Source organism: Delphinus delphis, chromosome 6, assembly GCF_949987515.2.
Source record: "Delphinus delphis chromosome 6, mDelDel1.2, whole genome shotgun sequence".
In the NCBI taxonomy this organism is placed as follows: Eukaryota; Metazoa; Chordata; class Mammalia; order Artiodactyla; family Delphinidae; genus Delphinus; species Delphinus delphis.
Genome location: NC_082688.1, coordinates 16,538,463 through 16,558,879, shown reverse-complemented (window position 1 = coordinate 16,558,879; position 20,417 = coordinate 16,538,463). Strand labels below are relative to the sequence as shown.

General features: G+C 41.0%; 1 protein-coding gene across 1 annotated transcript; it reads left to right on the top strand.

Annotated features, from left to right (window-relative positions):
• The first annotated feature begins 8,971 nt into the window (after positions 1-8,971).
• On the top strand, positions 8,972-19,376 carry TLR4 (toll like receptor 4). The gene is made up of 3 exons (XM_060013320.1): positions 8,972-9,157; positions 13,837-14,003; positions 16,344-19,376. The coding sequence occupies exons 1-3, from the start codon at positions 9,068-9,070 to the stop codon at positions 18,607-18,609; spliced, it is 2,523 nt and encodes an 840-aa protein (XP_059869303.1). The 5' UTR covers positions 8,972-9,067; the 3' UTR covers positions 18,610-19,376.
• The last annotated feature ends 1,041 nt before the right edge of the window (positions 19,377-20,417 follow it).

The window sequence follows — 20,417 nt, the reverse complement described above, 5'->3', positions numbered from 1 at the left end:
GCAAAGGCTTGTGGTTGGTGGAAATGAAGCAAATGCCTTCTGAGAGGCCCAAGGCAGCTGAACCCATGGGCTTCATTGTGTAGGCCTGACTGTGCAGTCCCAGAGCACCTTACTAGCAGGAAATGGAGAGAGGATTCACTTCAGTTCTTAGGCAATGAGAATTTTTCTTTTTGTTGCATTGCTTTTGAGCTTCACATTATGCTTTGTGATAATGTCAAATAATTTTATAGATAGCTTTCCAAACCTTACTTTAAAAAATTTATTCTGCTATCAAGTCCGTTTATTATTTCCCTCTATTTCTTCCTGCCTTCCATTAGTTGATTTTTACTACAGGGTAAGTGCTACGCAGAATACATATATGTGCAAAGTAAGGTTCTTGTCCTGGAGTGTTTCTTTGAGCGGATTATAAGCTATGAGAAAATGTCTTTTGAAACAAGTAAGTATATGGGATTTTCCTGGTGGTGCAGTGGATAAGACTCCACACTCCCAATGCAGGGGGCCCAGGTTTGACCCCTGGTCAGGGAACTAGATCCCACATGCATGCCACATCTAAGAGTTCACATAGCGCAACTAAGGAGCCCATGTGCCGCAACTAAGGAGCCCACCTGCTGCAACTAAGACCTGGTGCAACCAAATAAATAAATAAATATTAAAAAAAAAAAACTAAGTAAGTATGCATAAGGGCCAGAACAATATTTCTAAAAAAATCCGGTGGAAAATGAAGTCACTTTGACTGCTATATATGAGTGTGAGGGGCTGGGAATAGAGGAAGCTGAAGAAGGAAACAGAGAACCATGTGGCGATCTGCTTTGAGCTGAGTCTGAAGCCTTGGAAAACAAGATTTTTTCCCCAAACACCCTGAGTCACCACCTCCTTTTCACATTCAATTCCAGTAGGACTCATAAAGTAACATGTGCTCTTTCAGTGGGGGAAACAGGTCGTGGGAATTAAACCTCAATATACAAAGTTACAGGAGCTCCATCACCCATTTACTTTGCATCTTCTCAAGTTGTGGGAAACTCAGACTAACTCAAAGATATTAAGAAGTCAACCCAGAAAAAGCTGTCTGTGATCAGAAAGGAGCATAGGGTGCTACTTTTCCACAAGCAGTGAGAAATCTTCATCAAGTACTAACAGACTTAATTTGTTGTGGTCTTAGCCTACATTATCTCATTTTGTCTTTATAGGAAGCTTTCTACAGAGAAAGAAACTAAGGCTTACTGAAGTTAAATGACTTGGCTGATGTCACACAGCTAAGACATGATGAAGCATTAGAAGCAAAAACTCCCAATCAAATGCATAGTCCGTACATTTCAGTTATTATTCTATGCCAACTCATTGAGAGTTGTTCCTTTGCTGAGTCATTCAGGACACATTTGATGGCTATTTCCTTTGCTGAGCTCTAGAGGAGTCAAAGATGAAAAAGGCATGGTCTCTGGCGTGGATCAAAAGGACAGAGTCAAAATAGAAGCATGTTTATGTTTAGTATTCTAAACATATCTTATGCTACCCCAAGCACAATCCCTTTCCACAATGTTACATCAAACCTTTTTATTTTCTCTCTTTCTCTCTTCATCTTCCTGCTCCCTAGAGCCTCAACCATCTAAGACCAAGGCACTAGGAAAGGTTTTCCCCTATTTTTTTTCCCCTACTTTGACTCAGACCAGGAAAGGAGGCAAGTACTTATATAAGCATCAAATATAAAATAATTGATTGGAATGAGTTTCACTTTCATCATGTAAGTATTCATCCTTTTAGTTTTTTTTTCTTTTTTTTCCTCCTACTTGGTGGTCAATCCACAAGGGTCCTATTGTCCTATGCTCTTCTCCTTAGAATCTGTAGATTTTTCCCTTTCCCCTACCCATCAACACCACCAAGCCAAACAGGGAAAAACTAACAACTCATATTGATAAGTCTGTAGCTAACACAACGCCTGGACTTTGGAAGGAAGAGAAGAGTTAAGGACCAAGGGTCTGCAGGGGCCTGGGAGAGCACGTGAGGAGCAGGGTTTAGGTATAATACTTTTTGCAGAGGAAGGGATAGCTTATAAGTAGGGTTCTCTCAAAGGCTAAGGATAAAGCCGGGGTACTAGGAATGTCACGCTGAATCTTGCACCATCCTTTCCACTCTGTATGGATTGAACCGTATCTCTTGAACCTCAAGGAAAGCATTCACTGGATACTTTTCAGTGCTCCATGTGCATTTATTTACCCAGGTTGCATATTTGTTCATCCTTTCCCCATCGGATCATCTCCAGATTTCTGGATTCCTCTAGTGTGGGAAATAGGAGAAAAGGGGAGCTACTTGTGGAATCAACCAGCTTGATTCATTGATTTATGTCCTCACCCTTTTCCAAAGATTACCCTGGGTTATGCAAGCATGTGCTGTCTACACTTAACGTGTTATAATGTGACCTGCCAGTGTAGCATGGTCGCATCAGCTTACCAGCTCAGAGTATTTTGTCATAGGTTGTCTTCTAGAAAAAAGAGCAGATATTCCTTTTCAACTTCTCTTTCCTCTTTTTCAAGAGAAGTTGCTAAGAAGAGGAGAAATCTGACTGACCAGAAATCAAGGGAAGGGCTGATTATGTATATAATCTACTCATTCTTTTATTCAATCGGTGTTTATTAAGCACTTATTATGTACTTGGTAACGACTAGGCATTGTGACTACAGCTCTGAATGTAACTGACAAAATCTGTCCTTTCATGGATCTTATTAGCCTGTATGTTGAATAAAAATAAAATCAATTGCTATTATCATCCAAAGTTATTATCATAATCATTGATGCAAATAACATACATTGAACTCCTACTGGGTATTAAGCACTGTGATAGGCACAGGGTGTACAGAGATGGACCAGATTTGACTGCTATCATCAAGGACTTGAAAGCCTAGTGAGACATGCAGAAAATTAATCGCTGTTGAGCATGACAGCTGGTTACTGTGGGAGCACTGAGAAGAGAGTGACAGTGCCTGCCTGGGGAGCCTGGGGTAGGTATCAAGAAGATTCAAAAGCCTTTACAATGGCCTACCTCACGCTAAGTGATCTAGATGGTCACTTGTGCATCTCTACACTGGCTTCCTTATTGGTTGTGACAACTTCCTGTCCCTAGGCTTTTGCACCAGCTTATCCCTCTAATTCAGGGTTTCTTAACCCTGGCACTATTGGTATTTTGGATTGGGAGCCTGTCCTGTGCATTGTGGAATGTTTAGTAACAACCCTGGATTTACTCACTGGATCCCAGTAGCAACACTTACTGCTCCCAAGTGTGACAACAAAAATGTCTTCAGACATTGCCAAATGTCCCCTAGGGGCAAAATTGCTCCCAATGTTCTCCCAGATACCTGCATGGCTAGCAACTCCTTCAGGAATCTGCTCGAAATGTCTTTCTCAAGGAGGCCCATACTGACTGTCCTATTTAAAACTTCAGTACCCTTACCACTCTTCATTGAATTTTACCACTTACTCTTTTAATTTTCCACCCATAGATCTTAACATCCTCTAACATACCGTGTAACATACTTATTTATAATTTCTCTTGGCTCTCTCCTCATTAGAACATGAGCTCCATGCAAGCAGGGGTGTCTGTTTTATTCATTGATGTATCCTAGTGCCTAGAACAGTGCCTGGCAGATGTTAAGCATTTACTACATATTGGGTGAATGACTGAATGAGTGAATGGTAGTCAACATTTGTGTAGAACTGTAACATTTACAAGTACATCCACAAATACTATCTCATTTAACACTCAAACAATATTATTGATTAGGCCACAGTGTTATTTCCATTACACAGTTAAGGAAACTCGGCGAAGTTAAAGGTAAGTCACATACAAAGAAATGATGATGCCAGAAAGTAAATAGAATAATTAAATATTTAAAAATATAGCCTTCTATATATTACACCATACCTTTCCAGGGTCTGGATGGACAAGCAGAGATCCACTGAATGATTTGGAGGAGTACAGAGACAGAGCAAAGAGGAAAGACTCTCTTGTTCATAATCAACCAGCCTCTGCCTCAGGTTCATCACTCGAAAAGACAAAGAAGATTTTTCTAACCCAAGACAAGGCATGGTGTTTAATGCAATGAGGACTTCTATCCCAACCCACTTGCTGTGACTCTATTATTCTGTGTTGCTTAAACTGGGGCACATGTACCCTCAGGGAATATTAGGGAGTAGAAAAGTATAACCATAATAAAAGTATAAAGAACAAGTATTTAAAAGTATGAGAATAGTAAGAAAGCCCCAGAATAATCACTGAACATATTATAAGAGAATCACATTACTGGAAAGGGACAAATACTCTAAAATACTAGCTGCATATTAAGAACAAATTCAGATATATCGTTCATTGATCCATTCATTAATTACTTACTGAGTATATACCCATGCATTCAATCTATATGAAACTGGACAAAGCTTCTACCCTCATGGAGTTTACAGTCTACTGGTAGAGACAAACAATACAGAGATAGAAAATTCAAAGTAATTTTTAAAATAACACAGAAGTGCCGCAGACATTTCAGGCTGGGGAGGAGTAGGCACTACTTAGGCTGTTTACCTTGATAGCCCCTGTGGGGTGCACTCACTCACCGCTGGTAGGAGGGGTATTTGGACAAAAAATACAGGGCAATACTTCATGTGATGACCCAGCCCTAGAGACAGGGACTGGGTCGCTGGGTGCCAGGAGAATATCCTTCATGATTCTGCTTAAGAGTAGCATTTTCTGTACTACAGATCACAGGAACATGCTTCCACAGCACGCTAATGGATACAGGCCTGGTAATGGGTATCCAAGGATAAAAGAGATTCACCGTGGGTCAAAAAGGTTAGGAAACATTGAGTACTCTATTTTTCTTTGTAGATGCAAAATGCCCATTACTCTAGTACATGTTCTAAGGAGTACTTAAGAAACAAATCTCTTTATTCTCCAACCATTTGTTTTCTTTATTTATTTGAACAGAGCTTGTGGGTTTTTTGTTTGTTTGTTTTTGTCTTCTTATTGACAAACTGTTCCTCATTGAATATAAGGTACCATTGATTGTTAGATGTACCATTACCTTATTTGTCACCAGGAAAGAAAAAAAAAAACTCTGCCAATGATAATTGTAATATGTTGTCAATTATGAGACACGTTCTGATTTGAGAGGTGTTAACGTATGAAAAAATGTGAAACTTAGAATTGTTGAATGGAATCAGGTTTGGTTCTTAGATATGCCAAACTGTGAGGGGCTTTCTTCCCTGAGCCAGGCTATGTTTTGATTGTTCACTCTTGTTACTTTCTTATAATCATCACGAAATGGATATTATAGGGTGCTAAGGTTGTGGCACTGATAACCCCCTAATCAACACAGATTTGTGTTCCCCTTCCATAGTGTAGAATAGAATTGGTGCTGTGGAGCTGAACACTTCAGTGACTCTGTGTGTGCGTGTGTGTGTGCGTGTGTGTGTGTGCGTGTGTGTAGTGGGGGGTAGGCCAAGATGCTTGGGATCTAGGCAATACACAGCCTCAGAATATTATTGACATGGCATGAGATAGTTTTATTTGCATTTTAGGAAGATTGCTTTGATTTGGGGATAAAGGATGGATAACAAGCGTTGAGACTTTGAAAGAAGTGTGTCTGGACCCTGGAAGACCCTTGAGCTGTGCATTGCAATACTCTAGGCCAAGGGATGTGTTCAATGGTCATACTAACAGAAATGAAGACTGACGTTTTAGAATTATTTTACAGATAAAAATCTCTAGAACTTGGTAGAATGTTTTGTTTTAAAATGCTGATTTTATTATTATGCAGGTGTTGTGAGACTGACAGATCAGGAGACAATTGCCATTGAAAAGATAGTTTGTTACTCACAGTTCCCAAGAGGAGGGGGCATGTGATACCCTGAGGAGCCACATGAGGAAGCACCAGAGTCCATCAGGAGGCAGAAGGAGCAAGGGGAAGGCGTGAGCAGGAGCCTTTATTATGGCTTCTGTGGGAAAGGCAAGAAAGAGCAGGGTGAGCAGGCTTAGGATTGGATACTTTAAGTTCAGCAGGCTCTGGGGTATACGGGCTTTCTCTAGTTGTCTGGTACCTGGTCCTGTGATGATTAAGGCAGAAGAACATTGCCTTCTATATTACAGTAAGTCAGTCCCCTACTCAGAAATGAGTTCCATTTGATCACGTTCTAAAGTCCAATTTGTTCCTAAGTCAATAAAGTTAGCCTAGGTACCCAACTAACACAATTGGCTATATAGTACTATACTGTAATAGGTTTATAATACTTTTCACACAAATAATACAAAAAAAAACAAAAAATAAAACACTTTTAATCTTACAGTATGGTACCTTGAAAAGTACAGTAGTACAGTACAACAGCTGGCATCCAGGGACTGGCATCAAGTGAACAGGCAAGAAGAGTTACTGACTGGAGGAGGGAGAGGGGGTGGGAGATGGTAGAGCTGAAGGATCGTCAGCAACAGGAGACGGAGGGCAGGCTGCAGTTTCACTCATGCCTGATGCTGATGGCACAGGTTCTGGTTCCTTGCTGGATTCAATACTATGTACCTTCTTGAAAAACAGTCCAGTGATGTCTGGGTAGTAGCTCTTTTCTTCTCGTCACAGATGACATGGTAGCACTGGATTGCATTCTGAATGGCTGCTGCTACAATCTTCGTGTACCATTCTATGTTTGGGTCCTGTGCCTTAAATACTAACAGTGCCTCCTCAAATAAAAAAATCCCTTTGCTATTTCCTGCATTGTGAATCTCTTTGGTTCTTCAGTTACTTCTTCTTCCTCTTGTCTCTCTTCATCCTTTCTCTGGGCCTCCAATTCCATCAGTTCTTCATCAGTAAGCTCCTCGTGTTGCACAGCAAGGAGTTCAATGAAGTTGTCCTCTCGCAGATCTAGCTTGAAATAAAGATACTGTACTACTGTACTCTATACAGTACTGTAAAGTACACAAAAGCACAACCACTTGCAGAGGATGCACGCACGTGACAATGTACGCCAGACACATGAACTAATTTACGTGACTGGACGTGCAAACTCACATTTTCACCTTTGAAAGTTCACAACTTGAAGGTTCATATGTAGGGGACTTACTGTATAAAAGCCAGATAGAGGAGGTGTTTCAGAGCATGGGCTCTGGTTTGGTTAGTTTGCATATGAAAATATGCTCCAGGGCAAATCATCTGCTATCTCTAAGAACTGAGCAGCCCAGTCTATCCTCATCAGCAAGGCCACCAATGCCAGAGCATCAAGAATACAGACAATATGAAAATACAGTTAATATACATTTGATGAGAGAAATGAAGTCAAAAAGATTTCCATTTTGGATGACTATGGAAGTAAAATGCTGTTAACTTCCAAGGGAACTAAACTTTACTGAGCACCTACTCGGTGCCAGGTACTGCTTTAAGACCTTTACATAGTCTCAATCAATCCTTAAAGCAACATTTTGACAGGGGGACTCTCTTTAGCTTAATTTTACAGCAGTGCTGTTGAAGAAGTCTGCAAGAGTTTGTGCTCCGTCCCCTATGACATGCTTCCTCACAGCTTGATTTTAGATGTGTTGGATTTGAGGTGCCTAGGGGACATCTTGGTAGAACTATTTAGGATACAATACCAATAACATCCCCATTTTAACCTACGTTCAGAAACTTACACTGCACTTCTTACACCCTAGACACTCTCTGTCCTCAAAGCTTTACAAATGCCATCTTATTTAATCCCATAACAGTACTTTGAATTATTATCCTCATTACATTCATATTTTTAATCACCTTAATAGCTACCAATTTATGGAATATCCTGATGAACCATGCACTAGACTAGGCATTTTATGTAAATTAACTTAATTCAATCATGCAAGACAAATGTGATTATCTCCACTTGAGAGACCAGAAAACTAATGCTTAGTGGCTTGCATCACATGGCTTTCTATTTATGAAATTTCATAAATGTGAACTTCTGTTGTGATTGGAACTATTGTCCCATTTTACAGACCAGAAATTGAGTCTCAATAGTTTAAGTGACTTGATCAATGCTACAAGACCATAAATCACCTAGGCTGGATTTGAATTTCGGTATATTTGATTTTTCATCCCAATCTTTTGCCAATATTCCTGTACTTTTCAAAATGTGTTTCACTGGAGCATTATTTTCAATGTTTCATAAATGTGGGCTTATCTTTTATGAATCTTGATTTCACAAAATTGGACAGTGCCGTGGGCTAAAGAGTATCCCCCGCCAAAATGTATAGGTTGGAGTCTTCACCCCATTACCCCAGAATGTGACTGTATTTTGAGATTGGGTCTTTAAAAAGGCAATTAAGGTAAAATGAGGTGATGAGGTAATGGATTAGGGTGGGTCCTCATCCAGTTTGACTGACTGATTTCCTTATAAGAAGAGAACTTAGGACACAGTCACACACAGAGGAAAGACCATGTGAAGGCACAGGGGGGAAGAGGGCCATCTACAAGCCAAGGAAAGAGCCTGAGAAGAAATCAACCCTGCTGACCCTCTGAACTCAGACTTCTAGCCTCCCGAACTTTGTGAGAAAATAAATGTCTGTTGTTTAAGCCACCTAGTCTGTTTTTTTTTTTTTTTTTTTATATATAGTGGCCTAGGAAATTAATACAGACAGTAAGTTTCCACTACTAAAACAAAAGTGGGAAGCCACCGTCCTAGGTAGTTAGTCACACATGCTGTATGACCAGTCTGATTACTTTCCTAAACTCTCTAATCCTGAGGTCAGATGACCTCTTGGGATAACAGCCAGCTTCCTCTTGCTGTTACTCCAGCCCCTGGTCTGCAGACATTTTCTTCTTCTTCTTCTAACTTCCCCTCCAGTGACAGAGGAGATAAATATTAGAGAAACAAAAGTCCAGAATGCTAAGGTTGCCACTCTCACTTCCTCTCCTCCCTTAACCCAGCACTGCTTTGAATACAGTCAGTGTCCTGGGGCGCCGAGCAGGAAAGAGAAGAAAGCACAGTGCCTCGGAGGCTGCCTTGACCGGCCGACACAGAGCGTCATGTTTCCAGAAGGCCACTTTTGGTCACAGAAAATGCCAGGAGGATGCCTCACACCCGCCTGGCTGCAGCTCTGATCCTAGCCATGGCCTTCCTCTTCTGCCTGAGGTCGGAGAGCTGGGACCCTTGTGTACAGGTACGTGGTTGGAGTCAGTTCGGCTTCCTGGAGCTTTACCTTGCTTCTGAAAAACTGCTCTCAGCTCAGTTTCCCATGACGGGCCCCAGTTAGTTTCATTTGCAAACAGACATCAAATTACCTTAAAAACTTAAGAAACCACAGGGACCAAATGATTCATGGCTATAGGACATTAACAAGCAGCCCATAGGGTCATGTCCCATTTAGGAGTTAAAGTGCTCCTAGGGACTTCAGGTCAGATAGACCTGCTTAAAATCACTCTTCTTGGGGCTTCCCTGGTGGCGCAGTGGTTGGGGACGTGGGTTCGTGCCCCAGTCCGGGAGGAACCCACATGCCGCGGAGCGGCTGGTCCCGTGAGCCATGGCTGCTGAGCCTGCGTGTCCGGAGCCTGTGCTCCGCAACGGGAGAGGCCACGGCAGTGGGAGGCCCGCATACCGCAAAAAAAAAAAAAGATCACTCTTCTTTCACTTTCGGGGTGTGTGACCTTGCAGAAGTTATTAAACCTCTCTGAGACGAGTTTTCACATCGATAAAAGAATTATAGGCTTTAACAGAAAGTTGTAAGAAGCCTGCTTCCTGTCATTGCTTAACGCTGGTGGTCTGTACACTCTGCTTCAAGCTGTTGCTTTGCCCCTTTCGATCTCAGGAAGAAGATATTTTTGGTCTCTTAATAGAAACAACTTTCTAAGTGGACTTCAGACTTCTGAATCTAGTCATAGTTCTGTCCAAAAAATGAAAAGAAAAGGAGTTGGAAAAGAAAAGGAGAGACAGAGATACAGAGAAAGAGAAAGAGCGATGGAGAGAGAAGAAAAAGAGACAGGGAGAGATGCAAAATATCAGCTAAGGCAATGCTTTCTTTCTTTTTTTTGTAAATAAATTTATTTATTTTATTTTATTTATTTATTATTTCTGGCTGCGTTGGGTCTTCATTGCTGCGCGCGGGTTTTTCTCTGGTTGCGGCCAGTGGGGGCTACTCTTTGTTGCGGTGTGCGGGCTTCTCATTGCACTGGCTTCTCTTGTGGAGCATGGGCTCTAGGCGCGCAGGCTTCAGTGGCTGTGGCACGTGGGCTCAGTAGTTGTGGCTCACGGGCTCTAGAGCACAGGCTCAGTAGTTGTGGCACATGGGCTTAGCTGCTCCACGGCATGTGGGATCTTCCCGGACCAGGGATCGAACCCGTGTCCCCTGCACTGAAAGGTGGTTTCTCAACCACTGCACCACCAGGGAAGCCCAATGCTTTCTTTCTTTGTGAAACATCAACCAGCTGGTTTGTAATCTCATTCATGAAGGATCTCCTTTGTTTTTCCCCTGCATGGACTTCACAATTGCTTTGGAAAGCCCACGGCAGAACCAAGCAGCCAGAAGAATGCCCTGGGATTTAGGGTGTGGCAGAAATTCAAGAAACGCATAACCAGCAGTCCTGACATTGAGGACATGGGGGAAATTGTGTACTTTAATACGTAACAAAGACAAGTTTGTTATTTCCACGTCCTCTGTTCCCCCCATTCCCTGCTCATTGTCCTCCTCCCTGTGTCTCTCCTGCTGTTCAGTTAGTGGGTATGGATCCTCCAATCATGGTCACCCCAGGATACAATTACAGCCACTCCTGGCTCCTCCCATTTCCCATGCCCCAAATGCTCTGTTTCTGAAACTTGTCCAACCCTGCCCATCACCTCAGTGCCACCCTAGGGCAGATCCTCAGTTCCCCTGGCCTTGACTTTTGGGCAGTGACTTGTCTCCTGACCCCTCAGCCCCCTTCCTTTAATCTACTCTGCTCATTTTCGTCTGCTGTTTTTTTTGTCATTGTTGTTGTTTTTTCTGAGGTTCAGATCTAACAAATTACTGTCCTTAAAAACTTTTAATAACTTTCCATTGTTATTAGGACCTTTTCCTACCATGGGGCCTTTGCACTGGCTAGTTCTTCTAGCTAGAATGCTTTTCCCCTAGATCAGTGCTGCTCAATGGGTCACATGATATTATTTAAATTTAAATGATATATTTAATAAACTAAATTTAACTAAATTTTTATTTAACCAAATTAACTTAATTTTAACTAACTGAATTTAAAACTATGTTTTAAACTATGTTCTAGTAGTTAAAAAAATAAAAAACAAACAGGTGAATTTAACTTTAATAATATTTTTATTTAAGTCAGTATATTCAAAATATTATTTCAAAATGTAATATATACTAGACTAGTAACAAGATAGTTTACATTCTTTCTTTGGTACTAAGTCCTTGAGATTTGTATATATTTTACATTTATCATATTTAAACTATCTACATTTCTCATACTCAACAACTGTGTGTGGCCAGTGGCTACCATATTGGACAGTGCAGCCCTAGATATTTTCATAGCTTAATCCCTCACTTCATTCAAATTTCTGCTTAAATGTCACCTCCTCTGGGAAGAATTCCTTGATTGCCTCATGTAGAGCTCCCCACTCACTATATTTGACTCTAATCTCCTATACTGCTTTATTTTTTTATATCACATCATTGGGTATACATATATATACTATATATATAAAATACATATAATGTTGTGAATATATATATATATTTATTTATTGTTCACTGTTTGTCTTTCTGTTGAAATGGAATCTGTAAGAGGGCAAGATCATTGCTGGTTTTATTTATCACTTTATCCCAGTGCCTGGCACATGTAGTTGTTCAATTTATACGTGTTAAATGATTAAAAGTATTGCCACAGGACAAAGTATGAGGCCCTCCTGATCTGGCTCTGGCTTCCCCTCTGGCTTAGGTTTCACCACTCCTGCCACACACCAGCTAATCTGAGCTAGTTTTCTACCCCTGTGTACTCACACTCTTCCCTCATTCTTCCTCTTTCCATATCCAAATCTCACTTATCCTTCCAGACCCACCTGGAAATATTCTTTCTTGGAAGCCTTCTACAATCTACAATCCCTGGATCCAGGATTGATCTCTACCTTTTCTGAACCAAAGGGAATACTTGCCAAGCCTGGTTTAAGACCCTTTTCAGGAATGAGTTGTGCTCCTATCATAGCTCTTACTCTAGACTGTGAGCTCATTGAAGTCTGGAGCTTTATCACATTGGCCTTTGTGCTGCCCACAGCACTTAGCAGAAAATGCCTTCAACTGGGATTTGAATAAACTTCCATGTAATCGGTTGTCAATTCATTTGTTCAAACAAATATTTTCCGGGCATCATTCTGAGTGCTGGACACAGAGAGCTAGAGTCTCAAAGCTTACGATCTAGTGAGGGAAACAAACAGTACGTATGGAACAATCACACAGAAGGCATAATGTTAGATAGTGATGACTCCTGTGAAGGAGGATAAAAGAGGGTAAGGGAGGATGTCTGGCACCATCCTCTATTAGACGGTACGGGCTGTGAGGATTCTGTGAGGAATACCATTTCAGGAGACAAGCGAATAAAGCAAAGAGCTGCACTATGGCCTGTGAGACGTTACACATGTTACTTCATCTCACTGAATTTTTCTTCTTAAAAAGGTTTATTTGAAGATTAAGTTCAAACATGTAACATATAAGAAACAAGCCTGCATATAGTGGGGAATTATAATAGCCAATAATAAAACATGCTAACATTTATTGATCATTTACACTGTCATAGGCTTTGAGATAATCTCTTTAATACCGTATCTCATTAATCCTTTTAAAAGATTCTACTGGTTTTAAACTGGAAACCAAAATTAGCTGGCTTAAGCAAGGAATTTTGTTGAAGAGTCAGAGAATTAGGAAATTAAATGGGAGTTTAGAGAACGAGGCTTACAAAGAATTCGGGAAAGTCTGATAAACTCAGCAGAGGAACCAAAACAGCATCCAGCGCTTGACCTTACTCACTAGGTTCCACCACTGGAGTCTACGCACTTCAAAGATTTGTCCCCATTTTCAAAGATTTGTCCCCATTTCTATCTCATCTGCTCAAAGGTCCTTGATCCAAGGGAAAGAATACAATTGGCAAAACTTGGGCTATGATTAAGGAAGGTCTGGACACCTGACTCGCAGTCTCCCTAAGCTTGTATACAACAAGACGTGTATTTAGAAAAACAACAATGGGACTTCCCTGGTGGCACAGTGCTTAAGAATCTGCCTGCCAATGCAGGGGACACGGGTTAGATCCCTGGTTCGGGAAGATCCCACATGCCGCGGAGAAACTAAGCCCGTGAGCCACAACTACTGAGCCTGCGTGTCACAACTACTGAAGCCTGCACACCTAGAGCCTCTTCTTTGCAATGAGAAGCTACTGCAGTGAGAAGCCCGCGCATCACAACAGAGACCCAACACAGCCCTAAATAAATAATTAATTAAAACAACAACAACAACAACAAAATCCCTTGTTGCAAATCACAGGGAAGGGTGAAACCCAGAGCTTTTGGACTCTAGAGCTTCAGCTCTTCACCACTTGACTCCACTGCTTCTCGCTAAACGCTGCCATTGTGATAGTAGAGGTTAAACACTGGGTAGGTGCTTTTCCCTTCCTAATCTAGAGTAAGACATTTTATAAGAATGAAGTGAGTGGATAAATGAATGGATGGGTGGATGGATGAAAGACGGCTGACTGGCCCCTGTGCTTGACCCAGTGGCATCCCAGGCTCTGGCCTAGGAGAGGAGAGTTGCTGGGAGGTCTGGTAAGATGCATGCAGCAAGACACTGCATCTAATGTCTGACCATTTCAGGTGGTTCCTAACATTAGTTACCAATGCATGGAGCTGAATCTCTACAGAATCCCTGACAACATCCCCACATCGACCAAGATATTGGACCTGAGCTTTAACCACCTGAATCATTTAAACAGCCATAGCTTCTCCAACTTCCCAGAACTGCAGATGTTGGATTTATCCAGGTAATATATGAGTTTTACCATTGTACACGGAGAAATGTTCGTTGTTTTATCATTTCATTCTTAAGTCAGAAAGCCTGATTAGTGAAGTCTCATTTTCATTCACCTATTTATTCATTCAACAGACATCTTACCTGCTATATAACTTTGGGCAAGCCACCTCCCTTCTCCAGGTCTCAGCTTTCTTATTTGTGAAATGAGCAGTTGGATGAGACAGTCTCTAAGGACAATTCTATCTTTGATTTTCTTTTAAGTTAGGGGAGTAGATTGACTCAAACGCTTTCATCAGCAGATATTTATTGACTACTTGCTATATGTTGTTCACTCTGCTAGGAAACAAGAGTGTGTTGATATATAACATACAACCCTAGCTATTAAGGAGGGCATATCCACTTGAAAGACTTGATATGTTTAAATCCTGAGCATGGTGCTCAGCATAGTAGACATTCAACACATGCTACATGATTCTGATTTTGGCTTTTGAACCTGAGATAATAAGGATAGTAATATATAAGAGGAGGTGATAAGTTATTTGCAAACTAGAGGCAAGACATTGTGTTGTACAGAAAAGGGGCCTTCTATGCAGTGAATAATCAATATAGAGTTCATGAACTGAGTGGGATTCAAATAATGTTTAGAATATTGGAAGTGGGGTAGAGGATAAGGAATTAGAAAGATACAAGTAACCCAAAGAGAAAGATAACAAGATCAAAGGAAAACATCTGCTGTGAGACAGAACAGTGACTAATGTTTTATTTTTCTGATATAGGGAAGTATATCATTCATTAGAACAGGTGAAGTTATTATCATCATTTTGGGGGTAATTGAATCCTAAAATCATTTTCATCATCAGGGACCTTATTTAGAAATGTAATAGATAATGGACTATAATCTCTATAAGGGTTTGTGAAAAATGGAGAAACATTTTATGTATGACATTTTATTATAGAAACTCTTAATAAAGGATAAGAGGATAGTAGATATTTCTGCAGAAGAGTGATCATCTTATGTTTTATACTCTAACTTGGATATTGATAGACTACAACAAAGGGGGGATCGAGCATTTTGAAGGCAGTGACATAGAGCCTTATGGAGGTCAGAAGACTTGAGCTGGGTCCTCCTCCAACATATACTGCCATGTGGCCTGAGGCATGTCACTTTGTGTGACTTGAGTCTCAGTTTTCAAATCTGTGAAACATAAATGGTGAACCTTACCCCATAGGGTTAACTGTGATACTAAATGTTAACACGCTATATATATTAAAAACCTTGTAAAGTAGACTTTATAAGCATAAAATACTATTATAGCATTCCACTAGTTTATAAATTTCAGTTTTCTGAATAAGAATTTTGTCAAGAAATATACTGAATTGAGGTAGACAGACCAACGTTTTTTTTTAAACAAAAGTTTCTCATCAATGTCCCTTATAATTCACTTTCGACGCAACACATACCCAAGGAGCTACCCTCAGAGGCTTTAAATATGTGCTTGCAGAGAGGCTAGCTCCCCCTCCTGGTTAGCCAGGAGGAGATTCTGGATTAGGGCAAGGACAGATTACAGTGCAATAGATACTCTGACTTCTCATGTTGCTTCTTCATATACAGTAACTCCACTTATCTTTTAAGGATGCTTTGTGATAGACCAGGCAGCCTTTTTTTCCTATGGAAATCTATTGATACATTTTTTTCTTTTTGTAGATGAGGAAATTGAGGCTTGGAGAGTTTAAGGGATTCATATACATGCACATGCCTTGTTGACAGCAGATCAGAGATTCATGTTCACATCTCCTGCTTCCAAGTTAAATATTCTCTTCATCTTAATACTCTGATTAATATTAAGCAATGAGCCCTATATGGAGAACTTTTCATGAACATTAAGGATATCTGTGACACTTCGGTGTAATTTTTTATACCTTTGAAATTGACATTCACTAGTCATTTATCATGCCTAACAACTAACAGCTATCTGCCTCATCTGTACCAATCAGATATATAATCACAATTATGTGTGTCAGGAAATGGCTAAAGCTGATCCGAGGTTCAGTCTTCACGTGCCCCAATCATTGATCTTTAACTGATTTCCCTCTGTTGGATGGGCTGCCTCTGCTTAGCATAAGTGCCTAGTGTGATAAAAAGAGACTGTCACAGGGGCCAGTACGATAGCACCAAATGTGTGAGGCTGCTTCTTTGCTTCATCTGCCTTGCTTGATATTTCTGCCTATGCATCATAATATGTCATGTCATGTCTGTGTGAAGACCTAGATGACTGTGTTGATATTTCATTTTGTTTTTTTTTTTAATTCAGCCGAAATATTATGTCATCTGTGTCTCTTTCCCTTGTAGATGTGAAATTCAGATGATTGAAGATGATGCATATCAGGGCCTAAACCACCTCTCCACCTTGATATTGACAGGAAACCCTATACAGAGTTTAGCCCTGGGAGCCTTTTCCGGGCTATCAAGTTTACAGAAGCTGGTAGCTGTGGAGACAAACCTGGCATCTCTAGAGGACTTCCCCATTGGGCATCTCAAAACCTTGAGGGAGCTTAATGTGGCTCACAATCTTATCCATTCCTTCAAGTTTCCTGAATATTTTTCTAACCTGTCCAACCTGGAGCACTTGGATCTTTCTAATAACAAAATCCAAAATATTTATCACGAAGACTTGAAGGTTCTACATCAAATGCCCCTACTCAACCTCTCTTTAGATTTGTCCCTGAACCCTTTAGACTTTATTGAACCAGGCACCTTTAAAGAAATTAAGCTCAATGAACTGACTTTGCGAAGTAATTTTAATAGTACACATGTAATGAAAATCTGTATTCAAGGTCTGGCTGGTTTAAAAATCAATCGGTTGGTTTTGGGAGAATTTAAAAATGAAAGGATCTTGGAAAGTTTTGACAGATCTGTCCTGGAGGGACTGTGCAATTTGACCTTCGAACAGTTTCGGATAGCATACTTCAGTGAATTCCCAAAGGATGATACAGGCTTATTTAATTGTTTGGTAAATGTTTCTGTGATTTCTCTGTTGAGTCTGGATTTAGACAGTCTAGAAGCTCTTCCTAAAGATTGCAGATGGCAATACTTAGAATTGACTAACTGTAATTTTAAACAATTTCCCACACTGAAGCTCAATTCTCTCAAAAAGTTTGTTTTCATAGACAACAAACATATGAGCACTTTTACTAAATTTGAGCTACCAAACCTTCAGTTTCTAGATCTCAAAAGAAATCACTTGAGTTTCAAGGGTTGCTGTTCTCACACTGATTTTGGGACAAGCAAACTAAAGCATTTAGATCTGAGCTTCAATGATGTCATTACTATGAGTTCAAACTTCTTGGGCTTAGAGCAACTAGAACATCTGGATTTTCAGCATTCCAATCTGAAACAGGCCAACGATTTTTCAGTATTCCTATCACTCAGAAATCTCCGTTACCTTGACATTTCTTATACCAACACCCAAGTTGTCTTCCATGGCATCTTTGTTGGCTTGGTCAGCCTCCAAACCTTGAAAATGGCAGGCAATTCTTTTCAGAACAACTTGCTTCCTGATATCTTCACAGAAATGACTAACTTAACCATCCTGGACCTCTCTAAGTGTCAACTGGAACGGGTATCCCAGATGGCATTTCACTCCCTCCCTAAACTTCAGGTGCTAAATATGAGTCACAACAAACTCTTGTCATTGGATACACTTCCTTATAAACCACTCCACTCCCTCCAGATTCTGGACTGCAGTTTCAACCGTATCATGGAGTCCAAGGAGCAAGAACTACAGCATTTGCCAAGGAGCCTTGCTTTGTTAAATCTTACTCAGAATGACTTTGCTTGTGTGTGTGAACACCAGAGTTTCCTGCAGTGGGTGAAGGACCAGAGGCAGCTCTTGGTGGGAGCTGAGCAAATGATGTGTACACAACCTTTAGATATGCAGGACATGCCCGTGCTTAGTTTCAGGAATGCCACTTGTCAGATGAACAAGATGATCATTAGTGTGTCGGTTCTCACCATCCTCTTGGTATCTGTGGCAGGAGCCCTGGTCTATAAGTTCTATTTCCACCTAATGCTTCTTGCTGGCTGCAAAAAGTATGGCAGAGGTGAAAGCACCTATGATGCTTTTGTAATCTACTCAAGCCAGGACGAAGACTGGGTGAGGAATGAATTGGTAAAGAACTTGGAGGAGGGGGTGCCCCCCTTTCAGCTCTGCCTTCACTACAGAGACTTTATTCCTGGGGTAGCCATTGCCGCCAACATCATCCAGGAAGGTTTCCACAAAAGCCGGAAGGTTATTGTCGTGGTGTCCCAGCACTTCATCCAGAGCCGATGGTGTATCTTTGAGTATGAGATTGCCCAGACCTGGCAGTTTCTTAGCAGCCGTGCTGGCATCATCTTCATAGTCCTGCAGAAGTTGGAGAAGTCCCTGCTGCGGCAGCAGGTAGAGCTGTATCGCCTTCTCAACAGGAATACCTACCTGGAGTGGGAGGACAGTGTCCTGGGGCGGCACATCTTCTGGAGACGACTCAGAAAAGCCTTGCTGGACGGTAAACCATGGAGGCCAGAAGGAACAGCAGATGCAGACAGCAGACAGCAGGAAGCAACAGCCTCCACTTGAGGAGGAAAATCTCCTGATGTGCTCCTTGCCCAGCTGGACACAGTGATTGTTCAGTTAACAAGTATTAAATGCTGCAACGTACCAAGCATTGTGCTAAAGGCTGGTGATTTAGTGGTGCACAAGATATTCAGGACTGTTAATCTCATGGAGTTTACAATGCAGAGGGCATAAACACTGTACTGAAATACAGAACTTCCAGGTGGATGTTTCAACCAACTCAGCTAAGGAGTCCAGGACAGGGAAAGTCAACTCAACTCTTACCCCGTCAAATTGAATTAGAACTAAGAGATTGGGCCTCAGTGAGATTAGAAAAGGACAGACTTCTTCTCCTTCATCTTTTGAGTAGAAACCATCTCATGTTATATGTGCTAGCCATGTTAAAACAAAGCGGTTTTGGTAGTTTCAACTGATCTAGGTCTTGGCTCACTTTTCCCTTTTCTTTTGAATATAATTTAAATTCTATTTGTGACTCAAAAGGCTCCAGATTCAGATCCACACCCCCTACTTTAAGTCTATTCACAAGCATCCTGGTTATACCTTAGCATGTTCTATCTATTAACGACTAGTCCCTGATATTTTTTGTCTTTATAAATCCAGTTCTCATTTTTCATGTCTTCTCTATAAACCCATATCATAAATAAGGCTGTTAGAGACATGCTGGAAAGATCCATACTTAACCACTAACTTTTGAGCAAATATGTAAAATATACTCTGTCACTTTGTCACTTGATGCCATTCTGAAGTTATTACCTACCAAGTTATGACTGTCATGAAGGAAGCATTAAAATAATTTGGTTGAAAGTGGCACTTATTGTAATAGAGGGAGACAAGTCCAGCTTCCTGGTCTCATCATGAGCAATTCAGGCTAGAGGCAGGGCAGGAGGTGGGGTGACCTCAGGAGGTCAGCTCTTCTTGATGACCCCAGAAACATGTGGGCTGATAGAGCTGGGGTGACTGCATGATGGGAGTTGCAGCAAAGGATTCTTCTGCAGCAAATGAGTATTGTTTGATGGTCCACTGAATCTTTCAGGGGATTTTGAAATGGTTCGAGGTGGGGAGCACACATTGCTGTTTCCTGTTGGATGTCACTCCATGATTACGTTTAGGAAAGAGTAGATATTATCATTGAGAAAGTAACGTCCTTGAGGTTACTGTGGGTCATGCTAAGGGAAATTCTTTGAAAAGCACATGCAGCCAGCTTTCCCAGAACGGTGCAGTCAAAGAAAGGGCAATGAGGACACTTGGAAAATACTGTTGTCAAAAACTGGAAATATGGCCACATTTAGGAGTGTGTTTGTGACTGAGTGTTCCAGAGTGCATTTTGGCTGGATCATGGTTGGAGTTGCTGAACATGCCTGGGTGTGTTTATAGGTCTTATGTGCTAGTGAAAGTGGATGTATGTATTTGTGCACATGCCTCTATGTGTTCCTGTTGCTTTTCGTGTGATCATGTCTCCATGGAAGAAAGTGTGATTATATTGCAAGGGGAATATTTGCATTTGACACAGATGTCTCCAGATGTTTGAGTTAGGTCCTCACTCTAGTGCTGGTATGTGATTCCTTATAGACAAATGTCTGTGCTATATTCTGCGTATGCTTGAAGGCATGCATTTTTGTGTGTGTCTAGGCTATATGTGAGTGTGTTTCTTTTCATATTTAAATATGCATGCTTCATCTGTGTGTTAGTTCAAGCAAATACACAAGACTCCAAGGAGGAAAATCAAAATAGGACGGGAATATTTCCTGGATCCAAGGCTGTCACTGGTCGTCTTCCTATCAGTCCCCTCTCCCAGCTGGGAATTCTGAAAA

Excerpts from the sequence above, each read along its gene's own strand:
- TLR4 (XM_060013320.1), top strand. The coding sequence starts at position 9,068 with ATGCCTCACACCCGCCTGGCTGCAGCTCTGATCCTAGCCATGGCCTTC. Across the intron at positions 9,158-13,836 it reads GCTGGGACCCTTGTGTACAG|GTGGTTCCTAACATTAGTTA; the intron begins GTACGTGGTTGG and ends TGACCATTTCAG. Across the intron at positions 14,004-16,343 it reads CAGATGTTGGATTTATCCAG|ATGTGAAATTCAGATGATTG; the intron begins GTAATATATGAG and ends TTTCCCTTGTAG.